We start from the raw sequence: 25,351 nt of genomic DNA on the forward strand, positions 1-25,351 counted from the left end.
GCAAATGTCAAAAGATTTTACTTTTACCACACCCAAAAAACATCCAAATAATACTACATACACATAGTACATACCTTCCACCATTCACTAAACCATTTTCAAGCATTTAAACTTAAAGTTGACTTTGACAACATTTCAAAAGGCATCAGTTATGGACATTGGTCCTCACATCAAAGCTAGGCCTGACGGGAACACCACCACAGGTGTCACTCATAATTCCAGTAATAATAGGCCTGCCTCTTCTAGGAAGATACTATATGTCAGAAAAATATAGACATAAAGAGTTCCACAGTATAGTTTGTTTTCTGAAAAGGTTCATTATTTTCTGCATTTGCACCAGAAACTGAGAAAGAAATGGCCTCATTTGCTCACATCCACTCTAAACTTGTCATATATAATGCACTCTAAAGCCACAGCCTCTCATCCACGACCAAGGCCTAGAGAGCATTCTACGTCTTCCCCTAACCACCTCAGATGTCCTGGTTCAGCCTAGTTAAAACATGTCATCCCCCCCTGTATATTGCGATGCTCCAAATCTAATTATGGAAGGAAATATGTACATATCAAACTGGCCATTCCTTAGGTCTCCTGTACTCACGAAATAACTTTGCAATATAGTGGCATGTTGGGTGCTGCACTGGTTTGCTAGAGAACATACGTAAGCAGCTACCCCCTGAGAGTATAAAACAAACCTTGACAAAACGTTCACCTTCTTTTAAAGACATGCCTTAAATCCTTGTAATATTTTTTCAAAAGGCTCCAGTCATGCACATAAGACTTTATAAAAGCTGGAATTTTTTAATAAACAAGATGTAAACACATACATGCACATGAATATAAATGCAAAGGGTATCAGAGTAGTTCTTCTTTTACATCATTAGAAGCAAACTAAATATGAAACAGGGTGAGGGAAATAAAGGAAAAAGAAAAATAATTAGTAAGAGTTTTGAGAAAGTAGAAAACTTGCCCTGAAAATGGGAAAGGTCAGAGGTGTGACAAAAAATATCATCAGGAATAATTTAAGGTCTTTGCACAGTAGGGAAAGAAAAAGATATCACAATGGTCCACCACAAAACTGTTACTGGCCATACACTAATTGCACAATGCAGTGAGTACCATGTGACCTAGTTAATGGAAGAGGCATGCAAGCAGACAGCTCTTGGGAGCAAAAAGCCAATACCTATAAAAGTGGGAAAGTGAACCAACAGTGCATTGTCAAGAAAGTGAGAAGCCATGAAGCCAATGTGAGCTGGTAAGATAGTTTCCTTTAGATTCAACTCCCTCAAGTAAGAGTGCACAGCTCACACTGACCTTGATGTAAGGGCATTACACCATAAAAAGTACAAAATAACTGGTTGTATAACCAGAAAAACTACTCAGGAAAGATCTGTCAGCGTCTGAAAAAGATCCGAGTATTTTAAGGGCATATTTGGTTGCTTGTGTAATGTAAGGTTTTCAAGGAATATTAAAGATTATGATTATGCCAAGTATGTTTACTGAACTGCTGAATTATAAATTTACAGAGCCATGGAAGGGGACAGCAAAGTGAGGTATTTCATAAAGAAAACTAGTAACAAAATCAAGTTTTAAAGACATTACACCTAAATGCACATCTGCCTAACTGAGAAATCCTGTCCAAATCAATCTAAAAAAAAGGAAAAAAGAAAAATGATGAGCAAGTCAAAAATTGAGTAACAGAAGATGGCTTTCATCTGAAAGTTATAGAGCTGAGTCATCAGTATACAATTTGAATAAATTGGGTTATTTGCTGAAAAAATATTGACAAGGAGGAAAAGGGTAGGAGAGACAAAACAAATCCTTGAGGAACACTGTTGATGAGGGGGGAAATAGAAGTTGATCCATCAACAGTTATGCTAATAAACCTACCAGGGTGAAAGCTGTATATGAGAATAAATTGAGAGAGAGAGAGAGAGAGAGAGAGAGAGAGAGAGAGAGAGAGAGAGAGAGAGAGAGAGAGAGAGAGAGAGAGAGAGAGAGAGAGAGAGAGAGAGAGAGAGAGAGAGAGAGAGAGAGAGAGAGAGAGAGAGAGAGAGAGAGAGAGAGAGAGAGAGAGAGAGAGAGAGAGAGAGAGAGAGAGAGAGAGAGAGAGAGAGAGAGAGAGAGAGAGAGAGAGAGAGAGAGAGAGAGAGAGAGAGAGAGAGAGAGAGAGAGAGAGAGAGAGAGAGAGAGAGAGAGAGAGAGAGAGAGAGAGAGAGAGAGAGAGAGAGAGAGAGAGAGAGAGAGAGAGAGAGAGAGAGAGAGAGAGAGAGAGAGAGAGAGAGAGAGAGAGAGAGAGAGAGAGAGAGAGAGAGAGAGAGAGAGAGAGAGAGAGAGAGAGAGAGAGAGAGAGAGAGAGAGAGAGAGAGAGAGAGAGAGAGAGAGAGAGAGAGAGAGAGAGAGCTTAAAAAGGGGAGCTCAAAAATCAAACCCTCTATAACACACTCTATCACAAGCTTTTAATATACCAGGGATAACACAGGATTCCCCTTTGTCTCAGGGAAGATGACAGATACTGGCATTAGTAATATGAAGAAAAAAATTTGTTCAATGGCTTTTCTCTTATGAAAGTCAAACAGGTGATTCAAGAGAATACAAAATCAAAGATGCCTGAGACAATGGGAGAAGATTCACAGCATTAAAGATCAGAAGAAATCAAAGCAATAGCATGAGATGGAAGGGCTACAACAGTTCTCATTCTTTAGTATAGTCTGTACCAATGCATATTTGTAAGATGAAGGAATAGTTTTGGTTTTTTGGAAAAATTAAATAGACAGGCAATAATAGGAACAAGTTGTAATGAACACTCCTTGAAAGCACAGAGTGATACCATCCAGTCCATATGTCTTGTTTGTATTCAGAGGGAGAGGTGCTTTTCATTCATGTGTATGCCCCCAAATGTTTCTGTTCCCTTAAATACCTGCAACGAAGTACACATACACACCTTCCTCTGCTTTCTCATCACTATCAGTGGAGAGCACATCTACTTGGTGAAGCAAATTGCTCTTGTGAATGCTCAAAATCTGATAGGCAATTGGTATAAAAACTCACCTTCAGTTAATAGTGAAGAAGCCAACACAACTGCTGGCATACTCCTGTATCAGTGGCTTGCCTGCCCCCAGTCGTATCTCAGGGCTGCTGATATATGCTGGTCTCACAGTGGTTAGGTGTATAAATATGCATATAGTACTCCTTTTATTGTTCAAAAATTTATCTCTTATATAGGATCTTTGTTTTAGAGGACACAAGCATTGCAGATCCAAAAATTAACTTTCCAAAATAACTGACTATCTGAAACATTTTGCATATTCATACCTCTCACCAGAACTTTCTGACCAAAGAAAACAATGAGCCAGCTACCACATAAAATTGCCATTTGTTTTAATGTTGACACTAAGCTGCCTCCCGTCTCATCCTTGTACCTAAAGAAAATGGGTTCTTCCCTTTCACAATGATGGACAAAATACTACCACAGCTTTAACAAGATCTTCATCAGCCGCTATATAGAGAAAAAGGGTGCTCAATAATGAGAAAAATGAGGACATCATATGGTTAACTGAGGAAAATATGTCCAAAGCATGAGTTTCCTGTGAATATAATATTTGATACTGTCATACACCATATTAAATGAAGTGAGACCTCAAAGTAATACTGTCTAATGACCTAAACCTCAGCAAACATAACATGACAATAGGTACCTCCTCCAGAAGGAGGGTGGGATGGATCATGCAGCCTTTCAAGATAAGGGAAGAAAAAACAATGATGGTACTTTTCAAGGCACTAAATATCTTATGAATAGAAAAGTTCTGTGTTCTAACATCATCTCTACAAGACAGACAAAACTGTAGAATTACAAAGTGTTCAAAATCTTTCATGACCCACATTAAATTGGAAAAGGAACTGAATTACAGGGAATGGCTGAAATCGCTGAGGCTGTACTTCCTGGAGTGCAGAAAGGAAAGGCATAACATCATCTATACCTGGAAAATCCCAGAAATAGCTTCCTACATGTACGACAGGCTTGAAAGACTGAGAAAAATCCCGCCCCTGATATCTAAAGGCGTGATATGCACAAAGAGTGAATATTTTAAACATCCAGGACTATTCAACAACTTGCCTGCAGCCATCAGAAACACATGAGATGCACAATGGAGAAGCTTATGAGGGATGTGGACAAGTACCTATAGCCAGGCTGTGGGGGTTATGTGAGCTTGCAGGTTGCAGCTTCCAACAGCTTGGTTGACCAACAACCAAACCCAGCAGCCTGGGGCCTAGCCCAAGATGTGGGGATTGAAGACTCCTAAAACTACATTCCAGGCTATGTGGAAAATTTCTTGCATATATGTTTAAAAGGAAATCAAACAATTTATTGAACTATCTTTCTTTAATACAAAATATGCCAGTGATGATTTAACTACAGGAATTCATTAGGTCAGGTGCCAGACTCATTTTAGTAATGCTATGTAATTTCTCTAAAATTATATGTACTCATAATACTGGATCTTGAAATCAAAGATAAAGCAGAAAGTTTATTTTTCAATGTAGAGGTAAAAAAAATTAACCAATATTAATATTCTGGAAACTTGTCCCTCATAAAACAGAAATTTGTATGCTGTTGTACTTTGCATGGGGCTGAGGGGTTATCAGAGCTGTAAATCTTGCAACCCTTCCTGTACAATCCCACCTGTGAAGAAAACCTAATTTTAATCTTAATAATTGATTCAAAACAGAATAAACAATACCAATATAAGGAAAGGCACTATAAATCATCTTGTTTTATTAAGAAAAAGTTTTATACTGTCAAAAATGAGATGTATAAACCAAGTTCCAATGCTGTGATCCTTAGAAATTATTAGAGTCTATCTGGGGTATATGATGTTATTCTACTTTTGCAACAATAAAAATTCATTACAGATCTTAGAGTATAGCCAAACTGCAACAAGTTTCATTCACCTTCATTATGGATGTTTATCATGTGCCTCTTCAGACTGCTGTTCTGGTTGGAACGAAAAGGACAGAGGGAGCACATATACGGCTTTTCACCAGTGTGGGTCCTCACGTGTTTCCTCATGTTATTCAGAAATACAGTTGAGTAAGAACAGAAGGGGCAATGATGTATCCTCCTACACTGCTCTTTCTTCTTACTCTTCATGGCGAGAGTGATTGCTGGTCCATGGGGTCTGCCCCCTCCCATCCAATGACAGTCACTATCCGGTCCCACCTGTAGGCAATGCCTGACTTAGCCTGCCATATAAATGGCCTTAAACACTACCACCACTGCTAAATATTATCATAACTCCCTTTCTTACATAGGATACTTTCTAAGAACTTTGTTCCTCTTTCATTCTCAAGATGCATGACAATAAAATTTAAGACCAGTAAATGTTTTACTTCCTACTAACCAAATTGCTTATACTAACAAGAATGCAGTACACAGAAAGGAAAAAGAAAGTAAAATAAATACTAAAAAGAAATCTTAAAGAAATCTGATTCTCTTACAACTAAGTGAATCTAAAAATCATACTGTTGCATTTTAATCATCATCATGGTTATGAGTTGAAGGAGTATCATCAATAGAGTATCATCATTCAACAGATTGTCCATAACTAACAGCCTATGGCTGTTACTCTCAGATAAATCAACGATTTTTGCATTGTTCACTAGTGATAATCAGTTACCACAGTCTCTGTGGATACAACAGGTCTGCTTCAGCCATCTTTTATGATTCACTTGAATTTAAAACTAAACCCATATTAATAAGTGAGGTGCTATCTTACTGGACTCTGCCTGCAAGGGGTTGCACCATGAGCGAAGAGTCACCTTTGGTAAGATTGTATCATTGGGAGTAAAGTCTCAGCAAAGAACTTCTCACTCTAAAGGAGTCCACATTTCCCTGCTACTGGAAGTTGTGAAGCTCTGGGATGCAGGACCCTTTAGAAAATGCCCCTGAGTAACAGCAGAAATCTTATAGAAATTGGTCCTGGGGTAATTATAAAGAAAAATAATAAAAAGTAAGTAAAATGAATATCAATCTGTGAAAGCCACTAGACTGTAAATGATGTGTGTATAAACAACATAAAAGATCACTTTAGAGACAGAGAAAGGAAAATGTAGTAGGAATTATCTAAAAAATACTGAGCTGGTAAACTTGCCTTTTGACCCTTTCACTGTGGCAGTCCTAATAACCCTTGTGGGTGCATATTCTCAAACATTCTAAGAAGTCTCTATGATTCTGTTAACAGGATTAACCAGAACATAATTTTTCTTAAATATAATGATTAACCATGAGAAAATGCTTGTGTAAGCTACATGCCTTTAAGTTTTGCTGCTCCACTGCCAGCTGTATGCATACAAACTGAACACCAGGTAGAGGACATGACTGATAAGGCATAGTTTAGAATGAAGTGTATAAACTGTTTGCAAAGACTGTTAAAAGATTCTTTTTCTTGTCCAAATCTGGTGCAATTAAGTGTCCTGAAGGCATTAAATTTGTGTTGCTTTTGATTTCTATGTTACTGGCAAGGAGAGTGAATATTGTATGTCATAAGTGATGCCTAGAAAGGTTGGTTGTTTTATTCTGACTGTCCATTCTAGGTAACTGAAGGGAGTGAGGATTCATGTTTGCCTGCGGTTCAAAAGAGTGATTTAAAACTTCTGTAAAGATGGAGACAATCTTTTCTGAAAGAACCAATGTTCCAATTGCATAATGTAGTAAAGCATGTCTGTTGCTTTCACTACGGGGTTAGTGTGTTTTGATGTGATTGTGAGGTCATCTGCATATGAAAGGATCTTCATGTTATGGTTTGCTGGAGGTAATGGGAAGTCATGTACAAAGAGATTGAAGAGGGTTGGAGAAGGATCTGCGCCTTTGAAACTCTCCTCTAGAGTTTCAGTGTTTTAATGTTGAAGCTATTATGAAAGTCTGCCAGGGCAGCCAGCTATGAAATTTGCCAACCACTACTTTGGAAGGTGGATTCAAATACCTTTCCTGTGAGGATGTGTCAGGGGACAATGTCAAATGCAGTGTATTACGTATGACAGCTAGAGACTAAGTGTGAACGAATGTGGCATTTGTTGTCTTTTCCCAGTGCTACCTCGAGTGCGTCCAGGGGGAGGGGGTGCCATTTCATGTGTGGCGGGGTGGCGACAGGAATGGCTGAGGGCAGCAAGTATGAATATGTATATGTGTATATATGTATTTGTCTGGGTATGTATATGCATGTATACAATGAAATGTATAGGTATGTATATGTGCGTGTGTGGGCGTGTATGTATATACATGTGTATGTGGATGGGCTGGGCCATTCTTTCATCTGTTTCCTTGTGCTACCTCACTAACGCGGGAGACAGTGACAAAGTATAATAAATAAAAATAAATAAAATGTTTATATCATGTATATGTACATGTATATGCATTTATGTATATATATGTGTATATGAGTGGATGGGTCATTCTTCGTCTGTTTCCTGGCACTACCTTGCTGATGCAAGAAACAATCAGGTAAAAATACCCTACTAATTTTGCGCTGTAAGGTTATCCTTTCTTTACAAACAAGTATCACAAACTATTTGAAAAAAATAGAGATTTCATTTTAGTAAAAGTTGCAGATGAGAACTAAAAAACTGGAAGTTTTTCAAACAATTCACTATTGCACTTAATCAATAACACTGAACGGAATGAAGTGACACCAAGTTGAGCTCTGTTAGCAATGAAAAAATTTCCAGCAATGCTGAAAACTTGCTCTGATGGAGCAGATGTAGCAGTACACCCAATCACTTCTCTTGCAAGGTTCTTCAGTGGATGCAAAGTTTGAGAGACTTCTTTCCAGTATAGCACTGGATCACTAGAAAATGACAGTTTCTTCCTCTACATATTGCTTCAACAAGACTCACTGACCCTGTGCTTCCCTCTGATCCCTATTGACTTTGGAATATTGAAAATTTTAGCATGAAGGAGAAAGTCTGGGTCATTTTGATTCAGGTAATCCTTTTGCTAGATCATCCTTGTTGCATTCTTTATCCATTGTTGATGTTGACTGCTCCTGAACGACCTCCAATTCTTCAAGCATTTCCTTGAAATATACCAGCACTTAGTCCTTCTGCTCTTGTCCTAGAAGCCAGTCCAATTTGAGCCAAGGACCAAAAAAGCTGCTATTGAACATCTTTCATTTCTATGTATGGATCCAACCTTTTCTTCACAGAGTCCAATAGAACTTCGGCTTGTTCACAGTACTGTAACTGGATGTTATGATTATGAATTAGATTCTCCAGTGAGTGTTTTAGTCCCTGAGTCACCAGTTTGATAGCAGATATGGTCATCTGCTCCTCCACAACTTCCATGGCCTTGTAAAAAGGTTCGAGGACAATTACATGCTCCTCTAAGGCAGAAATCTCCACTGGCATGATTTTCTTACTCCTATGCTCTCTCTGGAACAGAAGCTCACTTGCTTTATTCACCTCTGCAGGGTTCCCCTGTCTGAATAATGTTTTGTTTTTGTTATTATTGGACTGATATTTTTGTATGGGTAGGGTAAAGGGATCAATAGGGTAGACTAAAATTGTTGATAATAAAAAAGTACTGCAAGCAAGTACCGCTACCACTACCAGCTGTACTTTTCATTAATTATACTGCTACTGCCATAAATTTTTTGGACAAGTACCACTACTGCCAGTATCTAAAAGTACCCCTTGCCCACCTTTGCATTTCCAAGGCTACCAGTACCACTTTCCTCCCCTTTCACATTTACAATTAAATTACACTATGTAATCAATTACATTTGAATTGAATTACAATTACACCAACCCTGATTGGGGCATGTTACTTTGAGGGTTTGGCTGATTCGAGTGAGAACGTGCAGAAGTTATTGACCGAGTTCAGAAATGTGTGTGAAAGGAGAAAGTTGAGAGTAAATGTGAATAACAGTAAGGTTATTAGGTTCAGTAGGGTTGAGGGACAAGTAAATTGGGATGTAAGTTTGAGTGGATAAAGATCAGAGGAAGTGAAGTGTTTTAGATATCTGGGAGTGGACTTAGCAGCAAATGGAACCATGGAAGTGGAAGTGAGTCACAGGGTTGGGGAGAAGGAAAAGGTTCTGGGAGCAATGAAGAATGTGTGGGAGAAAGGGACATTATCTTGGAGAGCAAAAACGGGTATGTTTGAAGGAATAGTAGTTTCAATAATATTATATAGCTGCAAGGCATGGGCTATAGATAGGTTTATACAGAGAAGGGTGGATGTGATGGAAATGAAATGTTTGAGGACAGTATGTGGTGTGAAGTGGTTTGACTGAGTGAGTAATGAAAGGGTAAGAGAGAGGTGTGGAAATAAAAAGAGCGTGGTTGAGAAAGCAAAAGAGGGTGTGTTGAAATGGTTTGGTCACATGGAGAGAATGAGTGAGGAATGATTGACAAAGAGGATATATGTGTTAGAGGTGGAGGGAACAAGGAGAAGTGGAAGACCAAACTGGAGGTGGAAGAATGGAGTGAAAGAGATTTTTAGTGATTGGGGCCTGAACGTACAGGAGGGTGAGAGACGTGCAAGGAACTGATTGAATTGGAACTATATGGTATACCAGGGTCGACATGTTGTCAATGGACTGAGCCAGAGCATGTGAAATGTCTGGGGTAAACCATGGAAAGGTCTGTGGGGACAGGATGTGGACAAGGAGCTGTGATTTGGTGCATTACACAAGACAGCTAGAGACCTTTATGAGGTTCTTGCAATGCTCTGGAAGCCAGGTATGGCCACCAGTTAGGACCATAACTTATAAACTGTAGTGATGTTTTGTTTACATCTATGTGCAAAGAGTAAGTGCTGAGTGTCTTTGTTGTGGCAGTTGCATTGTGGGTATGAAGGCGCTGGATTATGCCAAAATGGTGTTTACAGTGTTGTGGGGATGGATGTTGTATTGGGCATAGATGGGAATGTGTACCTCATGTTTGTCTAGGGAGAACGGCTTCTGATGCATGTCTTGTGGATTGGAGCATCAGACTGAATTTGGGATGGTGGTTATTTGTGCTTGTCTCTTTATTTCATCGAGTCTCTTTTGTATGGGGGGTTGCTTAAGAGTGAGGCAGTGGTAAGTTTTAATTTCTACTTGGGGGTTGCCAGGTAATCATGGAGCAGTATGGGAGGGAGACGACTATTGATGTTGAATGGAACTGAGCGCTGAGCATGTTGAGGTGAACAACAAGCCAAAGTCCGATTGGACTCTGTGAAGAAAAGGTTGGATCTTTGTTTGTGGTTGCTAAGTAACTACTCTATTATCTATTAGTCTAAAAACTAATATATTTCTCCACCATATCTTTGGGCAATACATAGTAATATACTCTTAAGACTACACCATAATATTAGGTATGTTTGCTCACTCAGTTGCACATATCCTTGACTTATACATGTATTTTCTTCATTTCATTATAGAAAACAAAAACTGAATGACATAATCCCTCCTCCACCACCTCTCTTTGGTGTTTACATACATACCTCATCACTACACAATGGTTAATTAAGTGAGCTCAATTCTTTGCAAATATCCTTTACTTACACTTTCATATCTTTCATTACATTATGGGAAACAGTAATTGAGTTAGCACATCCTCGTCCACCAACCATCTGGGGGATTTATATGTATATTTAAGCACTATACCACAGCCATATAAGTCATGTTTGCTCACTTTTATGTATATATTCCTTACATTCACAAGGATCTATTTCATTTTATAATGACAATCTCAAAATCTGAACAACACAATTTTTGTCCAAATCATAACCAACTTTTCCCAGGTTCACTGGTGATTAATGGTTAAAAGTACTGTGGACAAAGTTGTAATGAAGATGACCTTTGTCCGGACTAATAAGCTTAAGTCAAAGAGGAATGGTGTCAAGGGTGTTGTCAAGATAAAGGGTGTAGTGGAGAGGGCCTGTTCCATACGGTTCAGGTCAAAGGTAAGTTCAAAAGTGTAGTGAAGATAAGTAAATAAGAGTGTAGTAAAGATGTTTAGCGATGACTTGGGTGTAGTAAATATGAAGTTTAGTTAAAATGATGGCATGATGAAGATGGTGTTTAACCTAACTCTCAAAATGATCCTTGCATAATGGCAGTATTGTAACCAGTGAGGTAGAAGATAGGAAATCAAGAGAAATTTTCTTTAAAACATTTCTGTTAAGGAGCCACACTGCAGTAAAGCTCTAGTTTTGTCATACATCTGTTTTCTTAGAAGATAAATGAGTTTTTATTATGCAAATTACTCTTCAATATGTAAAAAACTGATGAATCAAGATGAAACATCATATTCTGCCACAGAAACATGATATCATTTGTTTTCAGAAAAGATTTCTAAAAGCCAAATTTTCTGCTGCATTTACTGCAAGGGCAAAAGAAGTCACCCATGTTTTACAAGTCATTAACCATGGTTTAATTTTCTAATATTTTTCTCATTAATTATGGTTTAATTTTTTATGATTATTTTCTATGTACAAAAAGGCTTGAAGAATGTTTGGAAAACATTATCAACGTCTAAGATCATCATCAAAGACATTACCGGACTCTGCCTGCTTATGGTTGCTCCATGAGTGGAAAGTCACATTCAGCATGGTTCTATCACTGTCTGAAAATGAAGAGGAGTACAGTTTCATCAAGGAATTTCTCACTTCAAAAGAGTCTAGCATTTCCCTGTGGTGCAGCCTTGAGGATGTGAGCCCCTTCTGAGAAAGGGGTCAGTGGTTATATAACAATGATAATAATAATAATACTAACAATAATCATAATAATACAATTGCAATTAAAGAAGAAGAGAAGGATCATCATCATTATTACTTCATGGTCAATACCACCTCCTCTCCTTCACAATTTAGTGAGACTGTGAAACAATGAAATAGAATGGGAACCATAGATATATGAGCTGTGAACTAAATGCACTGAAACATATAAGACATTGCAAGTTTACTACATACACTGAAAACTTTTACATTAGAATTTAGAGTTTTTAAGATATTTCAGTTTGTAACTTTTATTCTGTGAAAACATTCATAACTCTCCACCAAAACTGTCTTGCTTAGTCTCAAGCTTACATCAATATGACACAAAATGGCTAAATTTTTGTTCAATATATCACTTCACCTATTAGTTACTTTTGTGTTTTGTTAAAAGAAATAAAACTTCTTTTGCTTTATACTTACTTTATTAGTTTAAAATATAAAATACTCTGTTTTGGTTTATATAAAAACCTACTGGCTAATCAAAATAACAGTTGCATTGCACTTTTTTGGGGGAAATAAGCTACTGTATTTGCATATTTGTGAAACAGCTTGAAAGTGTCATTCATGACTGGAACAAAAAATTATGGGAGAAAACAAGTCATGAGTGAAACAGCATGAAATGTATCATTCATAACTGCAACTAAACAAATGAGTCAAAATAAAAAATCACATGAATTTTTCAATGGATAATCTTGAAAAATCTAGATGTATAGTACCTATCTATATATGCATACAAAATATACATTTATAGTACACCTGCTAAAGTCCCTGGCTTTGCCTTGGCTGACATAAGTTCACACTTTTTCAATTTCACTTACACCTGTCTTCTAAAATACACTTTTTCTGTCACACACACAAAATATATATATATATATATATATATATATATATGGACGTGTATGTATACACATGTGTATGTGGGTGGGTTGGGCCATTCTTTCGTCTGTTTCCTTGCGCTACCTCGCTAATGCGGGAGACAGCGACAAAGCAAAATAAATAAATAAATACATATTTTTTATTTTGCTTTGTCGCTGTCTCCTGCATTAGCAAGGTAGCCCAAGGAAACAGACAAAAGAATGGCCCAACCCAACCACATACACATATATATACATACACGTCCACACATGCAAATATACATACCTATACATCTCAATGTATATATATATATATACCCACACAGACATATACATATATACCCATGTACATAATTCATACTGTCTGCCTTTATTCATTCCCATCGACATCCCGCCACACATGGAATAGCAACACCCTCCCCCCTCATGTGTGCAGGGTAGCGCTAGGAAAAGACAACAAAGGCCCCATTCGTTCACACTCAGTCTCTAGCTGTCATGTAATAATGCACTGAAACCACAGCTCCCTTTCCACATCCAAGCCCCAGAGAACTTTCCATGGTTTACCCCAGACGCTTCACATATATATATATTTGTTTCTTCTTTCTTTCATACTATTCGCCATTTCCCGCATCAGCGAGATAGCATTAAGAACAGAGGACTGGGTCTCTGAGGAAACATCCTTACCTGGCCCCCTTTTCTGTTCCTTCCTTGGGGGGGGAGAGAGAGAGAGAGAGAGAGAGAGAGAGAGAGAGAGAGAGAGAGAGAGAGAGAGAGAGAGAGAGAGAGAGAGAGAGAGAGAGAGAGAGAGAGAGAGGGGAGGATTTCCAGCCCCCCGCTCCATATTTTTTGCTTTGTCGCTGTCTCCCGTGTTAGAGAGGTAGCGCAAGGAAACGGACGAAAGAATGGTCCAACCCACCCACGTACACAAGTGATAAGAGGTTAAGAAAGTAAACTCTAGATTGATATGGGTAAAACTGAGAGTGGATGGAGAGAGATGGGTGATTATTGGTGCATATGCACCTGGGCATGAGAAGAAAGATCATGAGAGGCAAGTGTTTTGGGAGAAGCAGAGTGAGTGTGTTAGTAGTTTTGATGCTTGAGACCGGGTTATAGTGATGGGTGATTTGAATGCAAAGGTGAGTAATGTGGCAGTTGAGGGAATAACTGGTGTACATGGGGTGTTCAGTGTTGTAAATGGAAATGGTGAAGAGCTTGTAGATTTATGTGCTGAAAAGGGACTGGTGATTGGGAATACCTGGGAATACATAAGTATATGTAAGTAGGAGAGATGGCCAGAGAGCGTTACTGAATTACATGTTAATTGATAGGCACGCGAAAGAGACTTTTGGATGTTAATGTGCTCAGAGGTGCAACTGGAGGGATGTCTGATCATTATCTTATGGAGGCGAAGGTGAAGATTTGTAGAGGTTTTCAAAAAAGAGAGAATGTTGGGTGAAAAGAGTGGTGAGAGTAAGTGAGCTTGGGAAGGAGACTTGTGTGAGGAAGTACCAAGAGAGACTGAGTACAGAATGGATAAAGGTGAGAACAAAGGCCATAAGGGGAGTGGGGGAGGAATGGGATGTATTTAGGGAAGCAGTGATGGCTTGTGCAAAAGATGCTTGTGGCATGAAGAAGTAAGATAATTAGTGAGACAGAAGAAAGAGGCATTTGGATGATTTTTGCAGGGAAATAATGCAAATGACTGGGAGATGTATAAAAGAAAGAGACAGGAGGTCAAGAGAAAGGTGCAAGAGGTGAAAAAGAGGGCAAATGAGAGTTGGGGTGAGAGAGTAACATCAAATTTTAGGGAGAATAAAAAGATGTTTTGAAAAGAGGTACATAAAGTGCGTAAGACATGGGAACAAATGGGAACTTCAGTGAAGGGGGCTAATGGAGAGGTGATAACAAGTAGTGGTGATGTGAGGAGATGGAGTGAGTATTTTGAAGGTTTGTTGAATGTGTTTGATGATAGAGTGGCAGATATAGGGTGTTTTGGTCGAGGTAGTGTGCAAAGTGAAAGGGTTAGGGAGAATGATTTGGTAAACACAGAAGAGGTAGTAAAAGCTTTGTGGAAGATGAAAGCTGGCAAGGCAGCGGGTCTGGATGGTATTGCAGTGGAATTTATTAAAAAAGGGGCTGACTGTATTGTTGACTGGATGGTAAGGTTATTCAATGTATGTATGACTCATGGTGAGGTGCCTGAGGATTGGCAGAATGCTTGCATAGTGCCATTGTACAAAGGCAATGGGGATAAAAGTGAGTGCTCAATTTACAGAGGTATAAGTTTGTTGAGTATTCCTGGGAAAGTATATGGGAGGGTATTGATTGCGAGGGTGAAGGAAGGTACAGAGCATCAGATTGGGGAAGAGCAGTGTGGTTTCAAAAGTGGTAGAGGATGTGTGGATCAGGTGTTTGCTTTGAAGAATGTGAGAAATACTTAGAAAAGCAAATGGATTTGTATGTGGCATTTATGGATCTGGAGAAGGCATATGATAGAGTTGATAGAGATGCTCTGTGGAAGGTATTAAGAATATATGGTGTGGGAGGCAAGTTGTTAGAAGCAGTGATAAGTTTTTACTGAGGATGTAAGGCATGTGTACATGTAGGAAGAGAGGAAAGTGATTGGTTCTCAGTGAATGTAGGTTTGTGGCAGGGGTGTGTGATGTCTCCATGGCTGTTAAATTTGTTTATGGATGGGGTTGTTAGGGAGGTGAATGCAAGTTTTGGAAAGAGGGGCAAGTATGCAGTCTGTTGTGGAGGAGAGAGTTTCAGAAGTGAGTCAGTTGTTGTTTGCTGATGAAACAGTGCTGGTGGCTGATTCGTGCAAGAAACTGCAGAAAATGGTGACTGAGTTTGGTAAAGTGTGTGAAAGAAGAAAGCTGAGAGTAAATGTGAATGAGAGCAAGGTTATTAGGTACAGAAGGGTTGAGAGACAAGTCAATTGGGAGGTAAGTTTGAATGGAGAAAACTGGAGGAAGTGAAGTGTTTTAGATATCTGGGAGTGGATTTGGCAGCGGATGGAACCATGGAAGCGGAAGTGAGTCACAGAGTGGGGGAGGGGCGAAAGTTCTGGGAGCGTTGAAGAATATGTGGAAGTCAAGAACACTATCTCGGAAAGAAAAAATGGGATATTTGAAGGAATAGTGGTTCCAACAATGTTATATGGTTGCGAGGCGTGGACTATAGATAGAGTTGTGCGGAGGAGGGTGGACGTGCTGGAAATGAGATGTTTGAAGACAATATGTGGTGTGAGGTGGTTTGATCGAGTAAGTAATAATAGGGTAAGAGAGATGTGTGGTAATACAAAGAGCGTGGTTGAGAGAGCAGAAGACGGTGTTTTGAAATGGTTTGGGCACATGGAGAGAATGAGTGAGGAAAGATTGACCAAGAGGATATATGTGTCAGAGGTGGAGGGAACGAGGAGAAGTGGGAGCCCAAATTGGAGGTGGAAAGATGGAGTGAAAAAGATTTTGAGTGATTGGGGCCTGAACATGCAGGAGGGTGAAAGGCGGGCAAGGAGTAGAGTGAACTGGATCGATGTGGTAAACCGGGGTCGTTGTGCTGTCAATGGATTGAATCAGGGCATATGAAGCGTCTGGGGTAAACCATGGAAAGTTCTGTGGGGCCTGGATGTGGAAAGGGAGCTGTGGTTCGGGCATTATTGCATGACAGCTAGAGACTGAGTGTAAACGAATGGGGCCTTTGTTGTCTTTTCCTAGCGCTACCTCGCACACATGAGGGGGGAGGGGGATGTTATTCCATGTGTGGCGAGGTGGCGATGGGAATGAATAAAGGCAGTGTGAATTGTGTGCATGTGTATATATGTAGGTGTCTGTGTGTGTATATATATATGTGTATATTGAGATGTATGGGTATGTATATTTGCATGTGTGGACGTGTATGTATATACATGTGTATGGGGGTGGGTTGGGCCATTTCTTTCGTCTGCTTCCTTGCGCTACCTCGCAAATGCGGGAGACAGCGACAAAGCAAAATAAATATAAATAAAAACAAAACATATATTTATTATCTATATCTATTTCATTTTGTATATATATATATATATATATATATATATATATATATATATATATATATATATATATATATATATATATATATATATACACACACCCTGGGGGTTCCCTTAGATTCACACAAAGTCTCAAGATTTTAGTTGTCATCACCATGCAGCTATGAAGCTGACAACACACAAACACACATCAGATTTAAAATATACCTAAATGCACATCCTTAAGTTTCCCTTAGTATACCTATAAAGTTTCAAGTTTGTAGTTGTCGTTGTCATGGAGCTATGTGCTGAAAAACACATAACAATCAAAAAAAGTTATATCCAAGTGCACATCCCTGTGGGCACTCAGAAAGCATGCAAAATTCATTTTTCTAGCTGACATCATGTAGCTATGGTGCTGACATACACACACACACACTAAAACAGTCGAGAATGATGATCCACACATATCAAAAGGGCATCCAATCATGGTAATATTTTCTTTGGAGTCATCTAGCCTGGAGGTGCTAGGCAGGCAAAAAAAAAATAAACTTACAAATATAACTGAATTCAGTGGGGTATTCATCAATTGTGATAGACTAAGGGAGGAAAGGTAGAAAATCAAAGAATGCAGTCATATGGGAAAAAGAGGGAGACACCCAATGAGGTACAGGGATAGAACACCCCTGGCAGCATCACAGTCAGATTTGGAGTGTTAGGTAATGGAAATATCAGAGAAAAAATTATATATACAAAGGCTATGGTAATCTTAATAGTAAATGGAAGAGTTGAACTTTAGATTTCAAGTTAGTGGAAACCCATGCACATAGTGATGTTGGAATTGCAGAAATATAGCTTACTCAGGAGATACAACTTCAACTGTTTTACCCAGAGGTACATGATAGTAAAAAAAAGAGAGGAAGGTAAAGGAGGGGGAGGCTTGGCTCATCTATTAAAAGATAGCCATAATTTTTAGGAAATAGCAAGAGATGGCCCATTCACATAATACAAAACTGCAACAGTTACTGTATGAAACAAAATACATAATAGTGTTGATACTATCATCCAAAGAACTGCAACGATTCAAAACAAAAATACGATGATAATAAAGGAGGAATAACACTGGTCAACAAAACTGAACTATTTTTCTAATCAAGGATGCAATGTAACTTTATTAGACCTATTTCTCTTGAGGATTACTAATTTTTACTCTGTTTCAGTACAACATGTCTCATTTTCTTTCTACAGGTACATACTTTTTCAATTCAAATGCAGCTACATGATGCATGGATGAAGGTAAAATTATAAAATTTGTACCAATTCAAATGTTTTATTGCAGAAATTCAGTATTCCTAGGTAAAAGGTATACAAAGAAAATACTATCCACAAGGACAAGCTAAAAAGTTGAGCTTTTAACCTTCTATGGTGCTCTTCTAAGCTAAAAGCACTGATCTTTGGACCTCCTATGGTGTTCTGACTCAGGTTCATCCCTTCATAACATCCAGCAGTAAATTGCAAGCATTCCTCCATTCCAGAAACCCTGGTATCAATGCTCCATCGAGCTGATGTCCTGATGGAAGCGCTTTCCTTGTTCTCCACAAAATGTCCTGATGTGAATGGAGGAAATGCATCTTGAGCAACATCCAACAGCAAGATAGAACTTCAGAAGTCTTTACATTCCACCTTCAAAATCCAGAGTTATGTTTCCCTAGAAACTTTCGCATAGCCAATGAAAGAGTTCCAGGCCTCCAGCTCCAAGCCAACAAGATAAAGAGCTGAAATTGTGGTCTTTCAGGAGGTCCTTTATCTACAGACTGACAAAGATGCCTTCTTTCAACCTGGCCTCAGTGATCTCCAGAAATCCTTCCACCACATACTCGAATCCTTTTGATTTTCTCTTGGCTAGTGTTTTTACAAACTGTTTCATGAAACCAAGCTTCATGTGGAGGTGGGAAGAAGAACATTAAGTGGACCAACCAGAGGCTTATCCTGGACACTCAAAATTCCTGGCTCATGTAATCTTCATTGAGGCCAGTCTGACTCCATATAATGTCTGGAAGCTGCTTGACTATCTCAGAAGGATAAAAAGTAACATTTCATCCTGACTGCATTCCCATAAGCATGCCAATCACTTTCATGTCCCCACACATTTCCAGTTGTAATTTCTGTATCTTATGGCATCTAGGAGTGTCTGCATGTCCTTATAACACTCTTTCATAGGCACTGAATGCCCTACAGGAATGGAGGGTTTCTTGTTTCCATTGTAGAGCAGCATCGCTTGCAGACTTCTCTTAGATGAGTTGACGAGCAAGAACCATTGAGAGGGATCATGCTCTTTGGATAAGCAGTGGAATGATGCATCAATGTTGTTGCAAAAACAGAGTGGCCCATCCATGGAAAAATAAGAAGTAAGAGTCTGACTGTTTTTCCTTAAAGAAGTTGTGAGCATCCTTCTTAAGTGGACATTTTTCTATTAGACGAGATGCTTTATCTTTTGGCAATGCCACGTCTTTCATGATAAGTAGCCATGATAAATGAAAACACTGCATTTTCGAAATAAGCACCCAAAACTGCATCAAGCACACCACAAGCCATGTGTAATGAAAATTAGTTGTTGACCAGTGTAATCAGGATGGTATAGAAAGCAATAAAATATGCACTACTCAATAATGGTAAAATACTTATGAGGGGGATTTAAATTATAAGGAGACAGACTGGAGGAGACCAGGAGCAAGCACTGAACTTAACTGGTCTCACAGGTGACTGTGGTCCATCAGGCTCTTTATAAGATAATTAGAAAGCAAATGGATAACTTTTTACAGAGGAGAAATTATCTAAGTGAGAGACAACATGGTTATAGGGTAAGATCATGTGTTACAAACTTCTTTGATTTCAATAAGCAAGTTCTGTCTTAGGCAAAAGGGAATGCTGGTTGGATTGTTTATATCTAGACTGCCAAAAAGGATTTTACACTGCACCACAAAAGAAACTATCATCAGGCTGGAAGAAGAAGAAAATTCCTTCAATGGACAAATGATCAGCTAAGTGGAAAGGAACAAAGAACACATGTCAAAGGAGCCTTCTCATTATGGCTCATGGTCACCAGCAGACTGCCATAAGGTTCTGTTCTGGGACCAATGCTCTTCTTGATCTATGTAAAGGATTGCTTGAAGATATGGGCTCCTAACTGAATATGTTTGCAGATGAAGCAAAGCAAAGGTCAGGAGTAATGTGAAAAGCATGCAGAACTCCAGAACTTTACAAGAGGACTTTGATAAACTCCAAAGTCTGATGCACCGCTGATGAAATTCAACTTGCAAAAATATAAAGTAATGAGGATGGGAGAAAATGAAAGGAATCAATATGGATATCATTCAGTTGGGAATGAGCTTCAGGATTTTGTGTCTGAGAAGGACTTGGGAGTCAACATCATCCTAACCTGTCACCAGAGTCCCACACTATGAAAATAACTGACACCAAATGTCTGCTGACAAATATTAGAATGGTTTTCGAGCATATGGATAAGGAAATGTTTAGCAACCTATTCATATCCAACAAAAGGCCAGAACTTCACAATTCTGGTTACTATACCTATGGAAGCATAAAGAGCTAAGAGAGAAGGTCCAGAGGAGAGCAACAAAGATGGTACCAGAATCAAGATACCCAAGTTACATAGTAAGGGTAGAATCTCCAAGTTTACCTACCTTGGATGATAGGAGTGAGGGTTGACCTTATCATAACCTGTAAGTTTTTAAACCAGACTGATGTTATAGATACTGAAAATTCTAAAAGATGTATGTAGAAGCCAAACAGAAGATACAACATGAGATTAAGCAAGAAATTTGTTACAGATGCAAAGAAGTACTTCAAAGTATAAGAGTGGTTCATGAATGGAATAAAATAAATAAAAGATATGGTTAATGCATGCAGCATACATACATTTAAGAAGCTGTATGACAGCAGAGGGTATTCAACCGATGGGGCCCAACAAGTGCAACACTCCCTCCCCATAAAAAGAAAAAAGGTCCCCTCCAACAGGTGTACATCATTAGCATGCACAAAGTTTCTCGTTGTCTTTGTCATGGAGCTGTGCCTACACACATACACTCATATCAAATAAAAAGCTATCATACCTAGGTATACACCCTTATGGTTCCCTTAGCATGCAATCAAGGTTTTAAGTTCCAAGCTGTCATTGTCATGGAGTTATGGCACTGACAAAAACGTACACACAGATACACAGTATTTCAATGGTTCAGATACATTCATCTATTTTCTATAATCAATTTACCATTTTACATAGGCGTTTATAATGTAAAAAATAAGCCTGAACTTCGCAGTGATTGCCAGGGCCATATGATCATATCAGGCTTTTCAATATAAAAATATAAGAAATTTTTTCACAACAGCAGTCATGATCCATGTACAATTTTCCATAACCATCTATCTTTAAGCTCTTTGGTTATAAAATGAATCTCTAATACACTTAACTACTATCAACAACAATAATACATTCATAAAAATACTGCACAACCTAAACTCCATACCTGGTCTTAAAGTCAGTTCTGAATAACAGTAACTATTATTCATTACAAGTGAAATCAATGTGGTCCCTGTCACTAGCTCGGAAGTAATGATACATCTTCATTTTCATGTTCCATGTGATGTTTCTTCATGTGCCTATTCATATTACTCTTTTGTCTGGAGACATAAGGACAATAGTTACATGCTAGAGGCTTCTCCCCAGTATGGCATTGAATGTGGGATATCAGTGAAGCTTTGCGAGTTGTGCGAACTGGACAATAAGGGCAGAGAAATGGCTTCTCCCCAGTGTGAGTACGTATATGCCGCATTAGACAAGTTGAAACATCAGTTGCATATTTACAGTAGGGACAAAGATGTCTCTTGCCTCTTGTAGTTTGATTCCTCATGGTTCCCAAGACTTCTCTCCTCACAGTTCCCTCATCACCAGTGTCTTCCCTCACCTGTTGGGGATGGCCATCTTACTCAAGGGTATAAGACTTAAAAAAGTATACAAGATATATCAATGCTGATAGCTTCAGCTATTTTGAGCACAACATGAAGTTAAAAGTTCTTTTGTCTTCTTTTCCAGTCCAAATTATATGGTAAAATGAACACTTCTTTGCAGGTGTCTATACTCTCAACAGAATTATTTCTCAATACTCAGAATCATTGTACAAAAAATGAATCATATAAACTATTAACCTTATGGGAAGACTTCCAAAGATTCACTCCTCACCAACAAGAATGCCTATTTCATTACAGTGCTGCTGAGGTGCTTTAATCATTCTGTGCAATACATAGTAATCCTCAAAAAAGATAATGGAAGTAATCCTCTAAAAGATAATGTAAGTGTCATGAATGTAGGAAGAAATTCTTTAACTGTGGAAACTCTTCAAAATCATAATTCCCAAAATCATAATTCTGAAAAATGCCTGATGTTGGAGGGGATAAATTTAGATACATAATTCATATATGGTAGAAAATGTATCAAATTAACAATGAAATACTAAAATGTATTTGACATTTTCATGGAACTAAAGATACCAAAATGAACCATGCCCAAGTTACAAAAGGTAAAAGACAGCATCATAACATTGGAGCTTTAACCTACTCTAACATAAAGCTAACCCATACAACCAAACCTATACCAAATTAATAAGAATGCTAATGTTCCAGTATCGTAAAAGTAACCAATAGCTTATGTTCTTTATCACACTAGCCAAATTCTAACAGAACAATTCTAACCTAACCAACACAATCAAAACTAACAAGTGTGATGAAGTCTTAGCATAATGCTAATCAATAAATATCTAATAACCTTGAGAGCAGAAGAATGACCATGAATCAATCACAAAAAGAAAGTAAACAGCAAGTCATCTCACAATACCTCTGTTCTGAGGTTTAAAAAATTTAAGGATAAAAAAAAAAGGGTAAAAGGCTTGAACCACTAACATTACACACACACACACACACCAACAAACCAATTTGAATATATATAAAAAAAAAGAGGCACCAAATTTGAAATGAACTCTCTTAACCTTCATGTGAACAAAGCATTTACTCCCTACACTCTCATCTCAAATCTGTTATTTTAAGGGCTACGCAGATACCACATTATGAATTTTGCCAGGTCACTTGTATCAATATTACCAAGGAATCTTACAGGAGGCTGAATGAATAACAAGTTAACCTGATGATACTTATTTTCGAAATACCTATTCTCCCTACCTTCATAACAAGTTAACCTGAAGATACTTATTTTCTAAATACCTTATCTCCCTACCTTCAGGATCTCTTCTTCTGGGTTTCTGTGGCAATCAGAAAGTTAGTGACATCCACTAAGTAAGTCTAAAGGTAAAGAAGTGTGGTGAAATTTTTTTTGTCTTTGTGGGTGAAATCATGACAACAGAGGAGTAGGTCCAGTGTCTTTAGCGATGAACATGCAACTTTGTTGGTTTCTACTGCAACCAGTACTGTGCACGAGGGTGGATGTGGCTGGATGAAGCCATTCAAACTGTGTTGCATGAGCTTGATATGATGCTTGGTAGTGGTGCAATAGGCTTTGAATCTGTGTTGTGAGGGAGACTGAGGGGCAATTTGGATGACTTTGTTAAGGATCAATATACAATATTTGTTTACACAAGTTTCAAGCAATATTACAACTGCCGTCATTTACCAGAATTACAAAAATTCTTTCCTTCACTTCAGATCCCAAAATGTTCAATGAAGACTAAAGTAGTGATACATGATTCGATTCAATTAAAGTTGAAATGCTTTGGGTGGCATCCGGCCTAGTTTGGGCCGAACGTGATTACAGATGAATGTCACCTTGCTGCATTGAGGGTGATACCTCAGAAGAGGTAGGGTTAAGGATTTCATCCATCACAGAAGCAGCAGGCATGGGTGTGCTTAATGAAAGAAATTGTGGTACTTAAGTCTCCATTCCTTCTTGAGTACAGTCTTCTGTACTCATACTTGTATCTAGAAATTCTATACTTGTACTTTTGACCTTGGTACTCTTGCTCATACTTGTATCAGAATCTCAGTAATCTTACAATTACATGCAAATGCATACACAATGATACTGGTCATTTAGCTAATCCACATGGTATAATGAGAGACTGGTTGCTCTTCCCCACAAGATTTGTTGGTACATCTGTTTACTAGATATATGCATAACAAAACTGCATCAAGAATTTCTAATCAACCTGGCACTAATCTACTGAAATTTACATGTCTTATGGTTAAGTCCCCATTGTCTTTTCCTGTGCAGGTTCAGCCTCAGATTTTGTTAAATGTATTATCTTAGCATTATCTTACAGCAAATACTTTTTGTAAGCAGGACATGTGAAGCATCTGGGGTAAACCATGGAAAGTTTTGTGGGGCCTGGATGTGGAAAGGCAGCTGTGGTTTTGGTGCATTACACATGACAGCTAGAGACTGAATGTGAACAAATGTGGCCTTTGTTGTCTTTTCCTAGCACTACCTCACATGCACGTGGGGGGAAGGGGGGTGTCATTTCATGTGTGGCGGGGTGGTGGCGGGAATGGATGAAGGCTGGATGAAGGCAGCATGTATGAATATGTACATGTGTATACATGTATATGTCTGTGTATGTATATATTGAAATGTATAGGTATGTATATGTGTGTGTGTGTGGGCATTTATGTATATACATGTGTATGTGGGTGGGTTGGGCCATTCTTTCATCTGTTTCCTTGCACTACCTCACTAACGCAGGAGACAGCGTCAAAGTACAATAAACAAATAAATAAACATACTTTTTGTAAGCCAAAATCAAACATTAAGCTTCACAGCCAATGCTGGTGTTGATACAGCTGATTAGGCTAGTTTGCAATCTGAGGCAACAATTATAAGTGATTTTAAATTGTGGTGTTACTATAGGTTTCTTTAAAATAAAATTGAGAGGAATGAATGAAGCAATTGAAGATGGTGGTCTTATAGGTTGTTCATGCTGTATTTCTAGAAAGATTCATTCATATACAGCATGCATGAATATTTTTGTTCAAATGTCATTTGCCTTAATAATAAGTTGGATGTATAATCTTACACCAAGAAATCTGACAACAGTATCAAGTTCAATGTCAATTGTAAGTTCTGTGTTTTTGTAATACCCAAATATCTTTGATTATTACAAAAGAAACTTTATTTTTACACTTTCCTTTCCTCTATTCTTTATCTTGAAGATTATTTAAAGGAAAGTGGGAGGATTACTTTAATTTAATATAAAGTTGTGCATAAAACTGGTTGATTCTTTCACTTACAGTTTTTAGTGGATCAATATGATGTAGGAATTTATGAAAGAAAATAATAAAATATCTTAATGTTCAAAACCACTATAAGACTTGTAGTCATACAATGTTCTAATCTGTTTCAACTAACAAACTGAACCCCATGTTTAAAACTGAAAAATGAAAAATCATAAATCCAAGGAGGGTACTGATTTGCTGAATATGGCTTATGTTAGTTTCTGTGAATAAAAAAATCACAACAGGTAAAGTAACTTTAAGAAGAAAGCCTCAAATAAGTGTCAAGTAATTCAAATATTCATAGCAGTGATTACTAAACTTGCTCTGTGTTGGTACAGCACGGACATCTGTTAATACAAGACCGGAACCATTGAGAGGTGCGTTAATGTACATCAAATGGTTACTAGGTAAACAGAGTTAGGGATCACAGGTAAA

At 38.2% G+C, this 25,351-nt stretch overlaps 1 protein-coding gene across 11 annotated transcripts in view; it reads right to left on the reverse strand.

Moving 5' to 3' along the window:
* Positions 1-25,351, reverse strand: part of LOC139747116 (uncharacterized) — a 120,009-nt gene that overhangs the window by 50,720 nt on the left and 43,938 nt on the right. Inside the window, exons 6-7 of one of the 11 annotated variants that reach the window (XM_071659012.1) lie at positions 4,951-5,218; positions 4,354-4,681 (exon numbers count right to left, since the gene is read on the reverse strand). The exons of 8 other annotated variants lie outside the window; for them this stretch is intronic. In XM_071659012.1, the coding sequence (XP_071515113.1) occupies positions 4,641-4,681; positions 4,951-5,218 (309 nt within the window). In that variant the 3' untranslated portion in view covers positions 4,354-4,640. Of the gene's footprint in view, positions 1-4,353; positions 4,682-4,950; positions 5,219-10,522; positions 11,605-11,645; positions 21,607-25,351 lie in introns of those variants that run through there. 2 more of the 11 variants (XM_071659016.1, XM_071659010.1) reach the window with 2 other exon arrangements.

Source organism: Panulirus ornatus, chromosome 67, assembly GCF_036320965.1.
Source record: "Panulirus ornatus isolate Po-2019 chromosome 67, ASM3632096v1, whole genome shotgun sequence".
NCBI classification, from domain to species: domain Eukaryota; kingdom Metazoa; phylum Arthropoda; class Malacostraca; order Decapoda; family Palinuridae; genus Panulirus; species Panulirus ornatus.